The sequence below is a fragment of the Acomys russatus genome, chromosome 30 (genome assembly GCF_903995435.1).
Source record: "Acomys russatus chromosome 30, mAcoRus1.1, whole genome shotgun sequence".
Lineage (NCBI taxonomy): Eukaryota > Metazoa > Chordata > Mammalia > Rodentia > Muridae > Acomys > Acomys russatus.
In genome coordinates this window covers 16,787,493-16,802,883 of record NC_067166.1, presented here as the reverse complement: position 1 = coordinate 16,802,883, position 15,391 = coordinate 16,787,493, and the positions used below count along the sequence as shown (strand labels likewise).

The 15,391-nt window shown below is 44.3% G+C and overlaps 1 protein-coding gene across 1 annotated transcript in view; it reads left to right on the top strand.

The window, feature by feature from the left end:
- Iqgap2 (IQ motif containing GTPase activating protein 2) overlaps window positions 1-15,391 on the top strand; it is a 282,578-nt gene that overhangs the window by 235,989 nt on the left and 31,198 nt on the right. Inside the window, exons 22-27 of the mRNA XM_051172543.1 lie at window positions 3,686-3,835; window positions 7,146-7,309; window positions 9,873-10,097; window positions 13,039-13,179; window positions 13,638-13,722; window positions 14,527-14,759. Coding sequence (XP_051028500.1) covers window positions 3,686-3,835; window positions 7,146-7,309; window positions 9,873-10,097; window positions 13,039-13,179; window positions 13,638-13,722; window positions 14,527-14,759 — 998 coding nt within the window. The remainder of the gene's footprint in view (window positions 1-3,685; window positions 3,836-7,145; window positions 7,310-9,872; window positions 10,098-13,038; window positions 13,180-13,637; window positions 13,723-14,526; window positions 14,760-15,391) is intronic.

Here is a 15,391-nt window from a genome sequence, read left to right as displayed (position 1 = left end):
GAGTTAACACTACTTAACAGATAACCCAAAACACCCCTGCACTGTCCAAAATGCCCCCTGAAGGGTGACATTGTATCACCAGGGGCCTCGGAACAATCTATGAGATATGCTAGAGCAACAGGAAGAATGTCATTATTACCCAGGCACAAATCTCTAGGCGAGGTCCTAACTCAGTGGTCCGTTTGTTTAAAAAAAAAAAAAAAACTATTATTGCCTGCTTCAATCGTTGTCTCAGAGGATTACTGCCTCCTTATGCTAACCTAGGCCAAGTCCCAGCCTCCGTACACTTCTCCTAGGCCTAGGATGTTTTCAGCCTCTGAGACTTACTGCTTAATAAGCTCACCCTTTCTCGTTCTTACTGAGCTCTGGGCTGTCTGGTTCAACTCAGCTGTTCTGGCTCAAACTCCTCTCCCAGCTGACTTATTCAATCTGGCTTTCTCTCTCCACCCCTGAATTGCTCTGCTTGGCCTCAAACTAACTTCAGCAATCTGCTCTAATCTTCCGGCTCCTTCTCATTCTCTGGCTCATTTGGTCTTCACCTAAGGTCTCTCTCTCTGCAACTTGTCTCTCCATTACCATCCTGGTAAAACTGCCTCCTCTCTCCTGCTTTGCCCCTTAAGTAGCTTCCCTTTTCTCTCTCTTCTCATGCGAATTGGACATATCCTATTCTGTCAAATCTCTCTCTGACTCATCACTTTCTCTTTCTGCCATTCAATTAAACATCACTTTCATTTTGGGGGTTTAAAGGAGGCATGTACCACCACACCTGGACCTAAGCTTTTCTTTCCCTGAAATTTGTTCTATACCAGGCTGGCCTTGAACTCAGATCTGCTTGCCTCTGCCTCCTGGATTTGTATTTCAGCTAGATCACACAGACCTAGAAAGTCTTTGGATATGATCTCTTGCCAGAGCCACCATGTTCTAAATTAAAATTCCTCTACACCTGTTCATTTTTTATACGCCTCATCCATTTCTAGAAAACTGAAAGGCCAAGGAGGGAAGCTGAGTGTGGAAGCTTTGCAAGGCCCTGGAGAGCTGGAGAGCCAGCTCTCAATGATCTAGAACGTGGCTGTGGATAGAAGCCACAGGACACCTGGGAAGTGGACATATGGCACACACGAATTCCCCACCCTCATACTCCAGACCTGATATGGAAAGATGTTTCTTTAAAAAAAAAAAAAAAACCCACCAAACATTCTACTTTCACCAACAAAGACTTGGGAGCCAGATGCTGGAGTGAAAGCCTGCTACCTCAGAGAGGCGGAGAAAGCACCCAGTTGACCTTCCTACTCAGCCAATGTCCCAGAAGAAAAAAGCCCTTTCTCCTTCTCCATGCTGTCTTTAAAAACTGAATGTTCCTACCTTCTACTTCCTGTGTGTCTCTCTATCTGTCCTCCGGACTTCCTCTCACTCTCTATAGCTTTTTCCTATGTTCACTTCCTGTCAACTGGTTGCTTGCTCTGCCTCTTGACCTATGGTTGACTTTATTCCAGTTTACAAAAAGCTCTTGGATTAAAGGTGTGTGCTAGGGCTGAGCCACACCACACCTAGAAACAGGTTTTTCCAGTACACAGTCTCAGAGTTCACAGTGTGATCAAATATCCTTGCACAGAAAGAGCTGAAAAGAAAGAGAAAAAAAAGAAAATACAGAAAGAAAGTAGAGCAACTTGTTACATTAAGAAATCATTGTGTTTTTTAAATATTCAAAAATAAAGCAATTTGTTAATGTTTCTTTAAAAAATGAAAGAGAAAAAAACTCACTTGGTCTTCTTTTCAGAAACCATCTATGTATTTTTCATTTGTATGAGGGCTTTGAAAGTGTAATATATCCAAAAAGGGTCTTTCAGAATGCCTGTTATGGTCTGAAACTACAGCTGTACTCTTTCCCCACAAACTTATAAACAGGAAATGCCTGTTTCAAGTCACTAGATACTTTAAATAGTCTGTGTCTGTGGAAATACCATCATGTAGCAGATACCCACATCTCTATCAATGTTCGAGGCTTGGTTTGGTTTCATTAAAATATTCATTAATAACTGATAGCCTATGTGGAAAAAAATCTTAATTTTTGAGCCAGAAACACTGGTACATACCTGTAATCCCAGCTACTGGTGAGGCTGAGGAGGGAGAATTGCTTTAGCCCAGGAATTGGGCATGAGGCATAGGCAAAACCCTCCCTCGTCCCTACAAAAAAAAATTCATTCTTCTATGTATAGTTTCAAACACTAAATGTACACCCAACACTTATTAAGAGTTAAACTGACAGTTATTAAATACAGAGTCTTTATCTTATCACTTGTGTGGTTCCATGTTTAATTTGATGATAAGGACGATAGCATGGTTCTGCAAAAGTGAGGAACAACTTAAAATTGAGGATCAATGTATGGCTACTTTTCCTGTCGCTTTTGAAAAATATTTGACAAAAGTGATTTTAAGGCCAGGTTAATCTTGCCTCACAGTTTGATGGCAGGCATAATGGCCGCTGGAGCTGTGGCAGCAGGAGGGGGAGGCAGCTATTCGCTGCCTCTGCAGTCAGGAAGCAGAGAGGGGAATGCTGCTTCTGAGCCTCTTCTTCCTCCTCCTCCCCCTCCTCCCCCTCTTCCTCCTTCTCTTCCTCTTCCTCCTCCTCCCCCTCTTCCTCCTTCTCTTCCTCTTCCTCCTCCTCCCCCTCTTCCTTCTCCTCTTCCTCCTCCTCTTCCTCCTCTTCCTCCTCCTCCTCCTCTTCTTTCTTCCTCCTCTTCCTCTTCCTCTTCCTCCTCCTCCTCCCCCTCCTCTCTTCTTCTTCCCTCCCCCTCTTCCTTCTCCTCTTCCTCCTCCTCCTCCTTCTCTTCTTCTTCTTCTTCTTCTTCTTCTTCTTCTTCTTCTTCTTCTTCTTCTTCTTCTTCTTGTTATTTCTTTCAAGACTCCAGTCTATGGGATGGTGCCACCAAGTGTGGATGGGTCTTCCCTCCTTGTCTCTAAACCTTTCTGCAAACACCCTCACAGACATGCCCAGAGGCGTGCCTCCTAGGCTATTCCAAATCTGATCAGATTAACAAAGAAGATTATGTCAACCACGAGTTAGGTTTGACAGATAAACTATGTAGCCTCCAAAAAGAATCACTGAAGACTATTTAAGGGCAGGAAAATGCTTAACAGTATAGAGAAAAAACACAGTACCTAAACAGTATGACTTATTTCTCTTATTATTAAAGAAAACTTCCTACAGAAAATTCAGGAAAAGACAACAAAGCAATAGAACTTAGTTTTGATTATGACCCCTGAACAATGACATTAAAAAAAAAGTTGGGCATCTCTTGTGCTTATTTGCCATGTGTGTATCTTTTAGGGGAAATGCCGATTCAAGTCCTTTGTGCGATTTGTAGGTTCTTGCAGACATTTTTTTCACATCCTGTATAGGTCATAAGACTTAATTTTAACAATGTCCGATTTTATTGTTCCTTTTGTAACTTGTATTCTACATTACATCCTGAGAGCGCAACTTCGGGAAAAGTCTACCACAAAGTCTGAGTTCACCCACAAGGCGCAGCTCTTCCATCTAATGCCTTTTCTTACTTTGATTCCAGATGAGGGAAATGGAAAATTCACCCTTGCAGCAATGCATGGTTTGGGGTGTGGGTGTGGGTGAAGGGAAGTGGTAAAGGGCACCAGTGTAAAAATAATGATGTCATAAAACTCTTCACAGGATGTAATCTCCCACAGTAAAAAGCTGAATAAGAAAAAAGGTGGAGACCTGGAAATCCTGAACAACACTGACAACCAGGGCATTAAAAGCTTGAGTAAGGAGAGGAGGAGAACACTAGAGAACTACCAGCAACTCTTCTACCTGCTGCAGGTGAGCGCCTCTCCCTGCCCGGTGGGTTGTGGGTAAGCAGCGTGTTTCATGTTTGCGGCCCTCTCCCCACGCCTCAGCCAACAGCTTAGCTACATGCTCGGTGTTAACAGCATAATAACAGCCTAGTGTAACGGGTTTATAATAATAGCTTAGGGAGGACTTTACTGAGCACTAACTGTCAGGTCAGGTCAGGTGCTACACATGGATTAGCTCACTCAATTCTTGTTCTAGCCATGCGCGTCAGGATTAAGTGCTGTCAGTCTTCCCAGACAGCAAGTGAAACAAACAAACAAACAAAAACAAACCTCAGACCCAACCAGTAAATGGTAGGCAGTGTTCAGGCAGTTAGCCATTGGGCCTACTCCTTTCACAACTGGACTGGACCTCAGTGATCTGAGGTGTAAATTTAGTCGTGATGACAACAGCAAGCCATTGTTAGATTTCACTGTCAACCATCACAAGACTAGTCACTAGGAAGGCCTATCTGTACCGGGGACCAGTCCTTCTCCTTTGGAAGACAGGAACCAAAGAAGTGGGATTATTTTAACTTCATTCTTTTTGCTGCATTATTTCATGACCTGGATGAGTTGTGATTTAACATTGCATCCAGGACCCTGGTGATAGCTTATAAGATTATGGCTGGGTTTTGATGGGCCAGCTATTGCTTTGTTTACTCCCCTCATTTACTCCCGTCTACCTGTTGACAATCTGATTAGTCACAGAGGGACCTGGGCAGGGCAAGTCAGAGCAGAGGCCTCCACACCAGCAGGAAGACCATCCCCAAAGAGGCGGGCTGGCAGTTGCTCATTGTGTGACTCTGGGACTGCAGATGCCTGAATCCTTGCTGGAGCGCCTCTGTGAGATTAGACACATAGAACTCACTGCACAAGCTGTAAACATGCCTTAGCCCCATGGAGAGCAGGATGCTAGAAGCGACAGATTGGAACATGGTCTTCAAACGATGTATGTGCCTCTTATGGCCACTATGTGGCAGCATAAGAGGAAAAATGTCCATGCTTAGTTTTCCTGTGCAATCCCCTGCTGACTTGGCAAAGAGCCCCGCCCCAGTCCTCATCCCCCATTCCCAGTCCTGGCCACCTTCAGCAGAGACTGTGTGTGTGTGTGTGTGTGTGTGTGTGTGTGTGTGTGTCTGTGTGTGTGTCTGTGTGTGTGTCTATGTGTAATTTAAATTAATAGTCAACTGGTGGTTGAGTAATCTTTTTTTTGTTTTGTTTTTCAAGACAGGGTTTCTCTGTGTAGGCTTGGCTGTCCTGGACTCCCTTTGTAGACCAGGCTGGCCTCGAACTCACAGGGATCCGCCTGCCTCTGCCTCCCTGGGATTAAAGGTGTACGCCACCAAGCCCAACCGAGTGTTTAATCTTAAACACTTACCTTTTTTTTTTTTTTTTTTGTATCTATGAAATTACAAGTTTCTGTAAGTTCTTTAAATTTTCGAACTTTGATAGAATTTCTACACTGAGAAAAGTCAGCATAAAGTCGCTGGGCAAGAATTGTATTGTTTACCCTGTTATAACATGAGGCTCACTGAGGTAAAAAGGCCCCGGGAACGTGTTTAGAATGATTGCATCAGCCTTCAGCCTGCACCAAGAGTAGCAGGGAGCAACTGTTCGGCTACTTGAAATTCTAGCCCGTGTGGTGTTTGTCTTCCCTTCTGTTTTTGAGTCTGAGCTCAGTGAAGAAGTTACAGGAAAGAAAATGGCCTGGATTCCTTCGGTCCTTTGAATCACACCTTAGTAAGGGCTCTCAACCACAGCAGGCCAGCCAGGAGAGGTTTTGCCCATGTCTCTCTCCAGTACAAGCCACATGTGAAATACACTTTTTTGGGAGGGGTGGTTTTTTGAGACAGGGTTTCTCTGTATAACAGCTTTGGCTGTCCTAGAACTCCCTCTGTAGACCAGGCTGGCCTCAAACTCATGGAGATTCACCTGTCTCTGCCTCCCAAGTGCTGGGATTAAAGGTGTGCGCCACACCACCTGGCCAAAATACACTTTTTAAAAATCATAATCGGTAGAAAGGGCACTATCAACCTATCAAGAAAACATTGTCCTGGGCTGGAGAGATGGCTCAGTGGATAAGAGTGTTCTGGGTATCTCGTGCATAAAACTTCAAACTAAATCAAAGTAGCAATACAAATCAGAGCCTGGATTTTCTTGAAGCCTTCAGTCTCGGGTGAATATTAGTTGTCAAGCATATTAACTGGACATTTTCTTTTCTCATGAGCAGTGAGAAGAATATGGGTGCCCCATGTTTCTGTGTGAACCCCTCCCTCTGCGCATGCTTAGTTTGGGTCCAGTCAGCAGAGCTGCCAGAGGCAGACACTTAGACCAAAGGCTGCCTCTAATTTCACTGAGTCTGTCTTCAGTGGAGCTCTGTGGTCTTTTAATTCTTGTCAGTCTCTTGAATTCTCTTTTTGTGGTCCTTGTTTTGATTCACGTTCTTTCTAGAATTTCTCTTGTTGGCTATCCGGACCACCACCACCCCTCAACCTCCCAGCCTTACAGCTCCTCCCTCTTTACAGAGTGTCAAGGCAGGCTGGCTCACCGGCTCCATGGCTAAGTGGGGCTGTTTTTCCTTCTAGACACAGGTGTTAGCGCTTTTCCTTCTTTTTACCTATAAATCTTTCTAGTCTATTCCTTTCTCTTCTGTTCCAGATTCTATAGGCCCCCCTCTTCCTCTGTGTCTCTACAATAATATAATTGTAATTATATTGCACATTATAATTATATATGTATAATAATAATTGAAGTCACATTATAATAAATATTTATGTCTGACTTCATAGGGCTAAAAGTATAAAATGTATTTTAAAAAATAGCTAGCAGAAACAAGCCATGTAATAAGTAGCGCTTACATCTTGCAAGTTTCTTTCCTCTTTCTTGTTTGTATTTTTTGTTTGTTTGTTTTATTTGTTTGTTTGTTTGTTTTGTTTGTTTTTGTTTTTTGAGACAAGGTTTCTCAGTGTAGCCTTGGCTGCCCTGGACTCACTTTGTAGACCAGGCTGGCCTCGAACTCACAGTGATCCACCTGCCTCTGCCTTCCAAGTGCTGGGATTAAAGGCGTGTGTTAGCATACCCGGCTCATACCTTGCAACTTTCATGTGTAGCTTCCTATGCTGTACTTGGGGCTAATATTAGCTATTGTCTTGTAAAGGCTGTGTGCTAGGAATGCAGTAGTATGTTTTTCATGGTGCATTAAGCCATGGAAAGGGGAGAACTGGATGCTGCATTCTGCTTTCATGGGTCTCAGCGTCTAGCCCTTGGGGCTGACCGCTTTCCTCCCTTCCTTGCAGACCAAGCCCTCATACCTGGCCAAGCTAATTTTCCAGATGCCACAGAACAAGTCGACAAAGTTCATGGACACTGTTATTTTCACACTATATAATTACGCCTCCAACCAGAGGGAAGAGTTCCTGTTGCTGAAGCTTTTCAAAACTGCTCTGGAAGAAGAAATCAAGTAGGTATAGAATCCACATGAAAACACCCAAGACCCGGGGTCCTGTTGCTGCTGTAGCTCAGGCTAACGGACACAGCTGAAGTGGAATTTACAATGGTGGAGTTTGTGTTGAAATATGTTGGGTTTTGTGGGATTGAAATGGAATTTCGATTGACAGTTGAAATTTCTGGTTTGTCGGCGCTATTAGCTGCAGAGTCCTCCTGCCAGAGAAACAGCTGAGTCAGCTTTTGTTGTCTAGGACTCCAACTGCTGAAGCCAGAAGCTTATTGGAAGTCGGTGAGGAGACTCCGTTTCTGAGTGCCAGCATCTTCGGCAAGAGGGGCAGAGGTTATGATCTCTGCCGAACAGTCTTCCTTTTTTCTTTTTCTTTTTCTTTGGTTTCTCAAGACAGGGTTTCTCTGGGTAGCCTTGGCTGTTCTGGACTCACATTGTAAACCAGGCTGGCCTCAAACTCACAGGGATCCCCCTGCCTCTGCCTCCCAGGTGCACGCACCACAGCACCGGGCTTGAACAGTGTTTCTTTCCTGTTAGAGTGTCAGCAAATTTTGATTTTTTTGAGGGGGTTGTTTTTGGTTTTGACTTGGTTAATATAAGAAGTATATAGGTGGTTGAATACATTAGTTCCCTAGAATGCATGAGGAGTGTTCCAGGCGAGAGTGGACCTTAACTGCTCTCCCAACCTCTTGGAACCATTCATTCTGCCAGCTCCTAGGGGGCCTCTGAAGCACATGAGCTGGACCCCTGCGCCCTCAGAGGGCCTGTGAGACCATGCCAAGCAAGAAGACTAATTAATACTCAGCAGCGTGATGTGCTGAGTTGCGTGACACGTGCCAGATCCGAGGGCAGTGGTGGAAAGGTTTCACCTAGGTCAACTGAATTCAATTTTTATGAAAAAAGCAGCTGCCTGACCCAAATTTTGAGGCTTCACTGTTAAGAGCTAGAAAGTGGTAGAAGGAGAATGGGCACAGGCCCACGAAACAAGGTACATTTTCCTGGCCACGTTGAAGCTGCGAAGATGGCCTGCCTGGTTCCATGCCACAGGAAACACTTAGGGAGACCAGGCGTTAGGGCTCTGTTTGCCTTCATCTTAAGATTTACTTTTACTGTGTGTGTGGTGGGAGTATGGGGGGTGGGGAGCATTGAGAGAGAGGAGACTGGGTTCTCCAGAACTAAAGTTTGAGGCAGTTGTGAAACACCAGACACGGGTCCTAGAAACCGAACTCAGGTCCCCTGGACGAGTAAAAGGGGCTTTTAACTGCTGAGCCATGTTTCCATACCCTCTCTCTACCTTCTGGGGGGGCAATGGAAAGTTTTTGACCACATTAATTTTTTTTTTTTTTTTTTTTTTGAGAAAATTAATCTGAGCAAAGTGTTGAATGAAACAAAGCTACACAAGTCAGGAAAGTGAGAGGCATAGGGAAAGGGTAGTTTGTCTGTTTAAAACACTGAGTTTGGAGCTGGGTGTGGTGGTGCTTGCCTTTAATGCCAGCACTTGGGAGGCAGAGGCTGGTGGATCGCTGTGAGTTCAAGGCCAGCCTGGTCTACAAAATGAGTGCAGGACAGCCAAGGCTACACAGAGAGACCCTGTCTCAAAAAAACAAAACCAAAACAAACAAACAAACAACAACAAAAAAAAAAAAAACACTGAGTTTGAACAATAGAGGAGCTTTTGGTGAAAATTATACATTAAAAATAAAAAGTTCCAAAGTGGTCTCAAGGAAAGAGGTATGGATTAAAATTCAGACCTAAGGACAGGTCACAAACAGAGGAGTCACTCAAGCTATATGTATAAATGAATGAGGGGATGGCATGGCATGGCTTTGTTGGACCAGTAACTGGTTTTGACTGGATCACTGACTTTACCCCATCCACCATACTAGCTCATGCAACTGGTTAAGAAAAGAAAAAGGCCAGGTGATGGTAGCACATACCTCTAATCCCAGCACTCAGGAGGCAAAGGCAGGCAGATCTTTGTGAGTTTGAGGCCAGCCTGGTCTACAAATCAAGTTCCAGGACAGCCAGGGCTGCACAGAGAAAATCTGCCTCAAAACAAAGAAAGAAAGAAAAGAGAATTTGAGAAGAACGACTATAGGTGCAGTAAAGACCAGGATAGAATGTAGGAAAGAAGGAGAACTGGAGAGCTGCAGCGTTGGGTAGCTCAGCTATGGGATGCAGCTAGAAGTCACATGGTGCGAATTTGAGAGGGGTCTGATGATGTCAAGACTGTTCATTCAACCAAGAAAGAATTCTTCCAAGCATGGTAACCAGGCCCAGCACTACCCAAGTTATCTTAGCTGTGGTCCCTTTGAGGCTCATCCCTCCCTGTAGGATGAGATTGAGGACATAGCTTAATTTTCCAGGCCTTGAATTGCTCAAGAAAGAAATGTACATCTTACAAGTGGCAGCTTCTTGTTGAAATCATACCAATTCTGGTTTGTTTGTTTGTTTTTTAATGAAGAAAATAAAACTCCACAAAGCTCTCGTGTGCCATGGATGGTCTATCTTGTTTAAAACTCTATCCAAAGAAGCCAACCATCTTGTCTTGCCTTGGGCTTTTGCTTAGGTCAAAGGTGGACCAGGCACAGGACATAGTGACGGGCAATCCTACTGTCATCAAGATGGTCGTCAGCTTCAACAGAGGTGCCCGGGGACAGAATACCCTGCGCCAGCTCCTGGCTCCGGTGGTGAAAGAGATCATAGAGGACAAGGCTCTAATCATCAACACCAACCCTGTGGAGGTATACAAGGCTTGGGTGAACCAACTGGAAACACAGACTGGAGAGGCCAGGTAACAGAGGCAGGGGAGTGCTGGCTTTGTCATGCTTCGTAATTATTAATTCTTCAAGTTCTTTTTGTTTGTTCATTTAGGGTTGTTTGTTTTGTTTTGTTTTTTATTTTGTATATGTTTTATCCTCCGCTGTATGTATGTACACTATATATGTGCCTGGTGCCCACAGAGGGCAGAACAGGAACAGATCCCCTAAAATTGGAGTCTTGGATATTTGTAACCCACCACATGGGTGCTAGGCATTGAACCTGTGTCCTCTGCAAAAACAGCACATGCTCTTAACCTCTGAGCCATCTTTCTAGCACCTCATGTTCATTTGCACATATATACTCTTAAGCTCTTTTTGGGGGGAGGGGAGTTACTATCAAAAGTCAGTTTTAATCTGAAATGTAATCTTCCCTGAACATACCCTCACTGTTCATATTCATAGGTGTGTGTGTGTGTGTGTGTGTGTGTGTGTGTGTGTGTGTGTGTGTGTGTGTTGGGGGGAAAGGGGGCTGGCACTATCACTCATGACCTCTTGCCTCTGCAGTAAGCACTGTACTGGCTGAGTGAGCTCCCACCTTAATGCTCAGTGGCGTTTTTCACATTTCAGAAATAATTGATCCCAGTCTCAACTCCTACAAACTCTCAACTCCTACAGTCCCTTTCCTGTTTGTTCTTTGTGTTTCTAAATCTAGACCCAAAGCCCTGTGTCTGTTTCCTCATGAGTAACTGTAAGCAGCGATGGTCCAGGTGGTCTTGGCTTCCTCTGGGGGTAGTTTGTGATCTAAGTGGTCCAAGTTTTCGTTTTCCTACAAAAGGATGCTTGCGAAGAAATGAAGATGCACAGAGAAGTTATCTGGGCGGTTATCATAGCGCTGTTCGTCAAAGGGAGAAATCATGAAATTCAAAATATTTACTTTGGGGTTTTACTTAGTAAATACTTCTATACCGTGTAAAGGAGCAGGTACCTATGTGGCGTGGTGGTGTAGTGGTAGTGTGTGTAGCCATCTTAGCTACTTTGTGGGTTCTTCTTTCTTCTACCCTTCTCCACCCTTTCAACCCTTTAACCCTAGATAAGAGAGGGGGAAAGGGATAGAGAGGAAAGGAAAGGGCTCCCTGAATAAAGTCAGGGGTCAGAAAGGGGGAGACATCATCAGACGACTCCTGCTGGTTAGGGGCATTGATCTTTACCACCAGCACATCTCATTTCTTCTTCTTGCTTCTTTTTTTGCACATGACTACTTAGCAATCCAAAAACAACCAACCAACAACCCACCCCGTCTCTTGGGTACCTAGCACTTACATAGCCCTGAAAGGTCCCCAGAATTCCAAAAGTCGCACAATCACAGACACCATCTGCGGCTGGCAAAATCATGCCCCCACCAGAGCGCAAGGCAAGTCATAGTCATCTGCCATGGACAATCTGAAGCAGCCCCATATCCCACACCTGGGATTAAAATGAAAGCTTATTCTTAGGATATTTCTGTGTTTTCCGTTTTTTAAAAAAGATTTATTTACTTATTATGTATACAAGTGTTATGCCTGCATGTACACCCACAGGTCAAAAGAGGAGTCATTATAGATGGTTTTGAGGCACCATGTGGTTACTGGGAATTGAACTCAGGACCTCTGAAAGAGCAGCCAGTGCTCTTAACCTCTGAGCCATCTCTCCAGCCCATTTCTGTGTTTTTTTTTTTTTAAGAAGCCAAAAATTCCAGAATATCACTACAGTTGTATTTATTGACACTGGAGATATGTTCATGATATATCTTTCTTTTATACATCAGTACAATAAGCCATTTTCTTTTTTAAAAGATTGGTCATATATATGTACACACCTAATATTTCAAGGGATTCGGATGTACACAATTTTCCTTGCACTCAAGTGTGTGTGCAGCTTATACACATATACACAGAAGGCTTGGAAAGCTATTTGCTAAGATAGGAAATGAGTTATCTCTGCATCATGCTATTTGCTTATATGTAGCTTTGGGTTTTTTTGGGTTTTTTTGTTTTTTTTTTTTACTATAATGTACACATTCAATTTTTATTACATAAAAAATTTTTAAATTTAAAATTAAAAAAAAGCCAGGCATGATGAAACACACCTATAATTCAAACACTTGGGTGATAGGGGTATGAAGAAGTTTAAGGCTAGCCTTACTGTGATGGCTTGAAAAAGAAAGGTCCCAGTGGATTCATATAGTTAAATTCTTCATCCCTAGTTGGTAGAACTTTTCGGGAAGGATCTGGAGGTGTGGCCTTGTTGGAAGAGGTGTGTCACTTGGGGACAGGCTTTGAGGTTTCAAAAGCCCGTTCCATTCCCAGTGGACTATCTCTGCTTTCTGCCTGTGGATCTGGTATTAAGCTCTCAGTTACTGCCCCAGTGCCATTGCCTGCCTGCTGCCATGCTTCCTGCCATGAGCTTTAAAACAAACCATAAGCCCCAAATTAAATCATTTCTTTTTAAAGTTGTCTTGGTCATGGTGTTTTGTCACAGAAACAGAAAAGTAGCTGAGATATTCACCTGCATAAGTAAGTTTAAGGCCAGCCTGAACTGTGTAAGACCCTCTACCAGAAACTTGGGGAAAAAAAGAAATGGGGGTTGAGGTTGTAAGTCATTCGTAAAGCATTTGCATATCATGCACATGGCCGTGGGTTCAATCACAGCAGGAAAAAAGGGGAGGGAGGAAGCGGGAAGGGAGGGTGTGTTAGCTGAGTCTACATAACCTGGCCCATTCTTTATTTTTCCATTAAAGCTAAGAGGGATGCTTAGAGTCCTTCCTGATTCATCAGTAGCCAAAGGTGCACTGTGTGTGTCTTACTTAGCAAATCCGTGTTGCTGGATTCCTGGGCAACCTCCAGCTCATCCCACAGAGCTCAACTGCTGAGCCAGCTGGCGGGACCCTGGTGCTCAGATGTGTACCTCAGTGCCTAAACTCTTGTCGCATTTCAGCAAGCTGCCTTACGACGTGACCACAGAGCAAGCCCTGACGTACCCGGAGGTGAAGAATAAACTGGAAGCATCTATTGAAAACCTGAGGAAGGTCACCGACAAAGTTCTGGCTTCTATCATCTCTTCCCTCGATCTGCTGCCGTAAGTTGAGTCATAGCGACTTCAGCTGCCTCTGCTGAAGTTCTTGGAATAGGACCTAAGCCCCCCGAGGGAAAGTCAGGGATTCTCTTGTGTTGTGTTTGCTACTTAACACTGTGTTCTAGAACCAGGAGTGATGGTCATGAATATGAGACCAGACTGGACTATATACCAAGACCCTATCTCAGAACTAACAAACAAATAGGCAAGCCAGATATACAAGGTGGCCTACACAGATGATTTTAACTCATCCTTACCCTCTGATGAGGAGGCACTCCCCCCCATCATGGCCACAGACAGCACTTCAGGTGTTAGCGTCCGCCCCGTGGTTCCATTGCATCTCACTTTATGTTGAATTTTTAGGAAAACTGCCGAGCTTTGGTTGACTGGGACAATTGCTGTGCTTCTCGCTCACTTAGCCTTTTTCCATTATTTTCTTTTGTCATCTGTTCCACGTGTAGTTACGGATTGAGGTATATAGCCAAAGTCCTGAAGAACTCGATCCGTGAGAAATTCCCCGATGCTACAGAAGAAGAGCTGTTAAAGGTAGACTCTCAAGGGCGACCTCACCACAGCTTCTCTGGGGGTTCTGAGCCAGAACTGGCAACGGACGGTTGTGTGACAGTCTTCCTCGTGTGTGACTATAAACATAGATCTTCTGTGTTTAATGACTGTTGAGATTATTGTCTCTGGAGGCTAATCTGAAAACTTGTAGGCACTGTTGCAACTCTCTGTGTTAGAACATTTGAGGGCCACAAGGCTATTTTTCACTGGAAAGAACTGTGTGTATGGTTCTGTTCACCTCTGTAGTCCTTTGTAAAAGAGTCATGTCAAGGGCTGGTGAGATGGTTCAGTGGGTAAAGATATTTGCCACCAAGGCTACCAACCCTAAGCTCAATCCTTAGGACCCACAGGGTAGAAAAAGAGAAGCAACTTCCACAAGTTATCCTCTGACTTCTACATGTGCACCATGACATGTATACATACATACACACGAAATAAATAGTATAATTCTTTTTTTTTTTTTTTTAATTTTTTTTTTTTTCTATTTTGGTTTTTCTGAGACAGGGCTCCTCTGTGTAGTCTTGGCTGTCCTGGACTCACTTTGTAGACCAGGCTGGCCTCGAACTCACAGCAATCTGCCTGCCTCTGCCTCCCAAGTGCTGGGACTAAAGGCGTGCGCCACCACCGCCCGGCTAATTCTCAAAACTTTTAATGCTAAAAAAGAAGATTCGTGTTTAAAAATAGCCCCCTCTCTTGGGAAATGTAAATGTGTAAAAAAATAAACATATATTTAAAAAGCAACCAGAGATCATTTATCTCTTGAAAATGACCTTTTTCCTTGTGCAGATTGTTGGAAACCTCCTGTACTACCGATACATGAACCCAGCCATCGTGGCCCCAGATGGCTTTGACATCATTGACATGACGGCCGGAGGTCAGATCAACTCTGACCAAAGGAGAAACCTGGGCTCTGTGGCTAAGGTTCTTCAGCACGCAGCCTCCAACAAGCTGTTTGAGGGAGAGAACGAGCATCTGTCATCGATGAACAATTATTTATCAGAGACCTATCAGGAATTCAGGTGAGAAGATCCGTTTCTTTTAAAGGGCCGTGCGGGAAGATGGCCAGGAATGGCGTGTTCTGTACATAGGGACCAAGGCCGTGGAGGAGAACAGGTGCCCCACGCGGCTGCGTGCCTCCCAGCAGCTGCCATTGGGAGAAGGATGGGAAAGGACAGGCAAGCTCACTCAGGCCCACTGTTCCCGCCCCGCCCCCGCCATCCCGCTGTGCTGGGTCCTTCCTGTTTAGGATTTGTGTTTGTGACGAAGCCTTCTCCCCCGTGTGGAACACACTCACAGTATTTAGAAGAAAACACTCAAAAGAACTGATTTGTTTTGTGGAACTTAAGAATGTAACTATTTCCCACCACCACCACCAAATTGTTTTCCAATTGGGAAGAATCTGCCTTATCTGCAACAATGGAAAGAAATGATGTGTTTCCTTTGGAAGGTTGGGGAAACCCCAGCTTGTGTATTTATAGATGATCCTGTGTGAGCATGCTCGGCCCTATCCTTAAGCCTTTCTTCATTGCGTACATAAGAGTTAATTCTATCGCCTCTGTTTCTCTCTCTTAATTCTGTCACTAATCATTCCTTGAGGACAGAGGAGGAGCGAGCTGCTCCTGGTGGTCACTTGTGCACCTGGAAGCTCTGA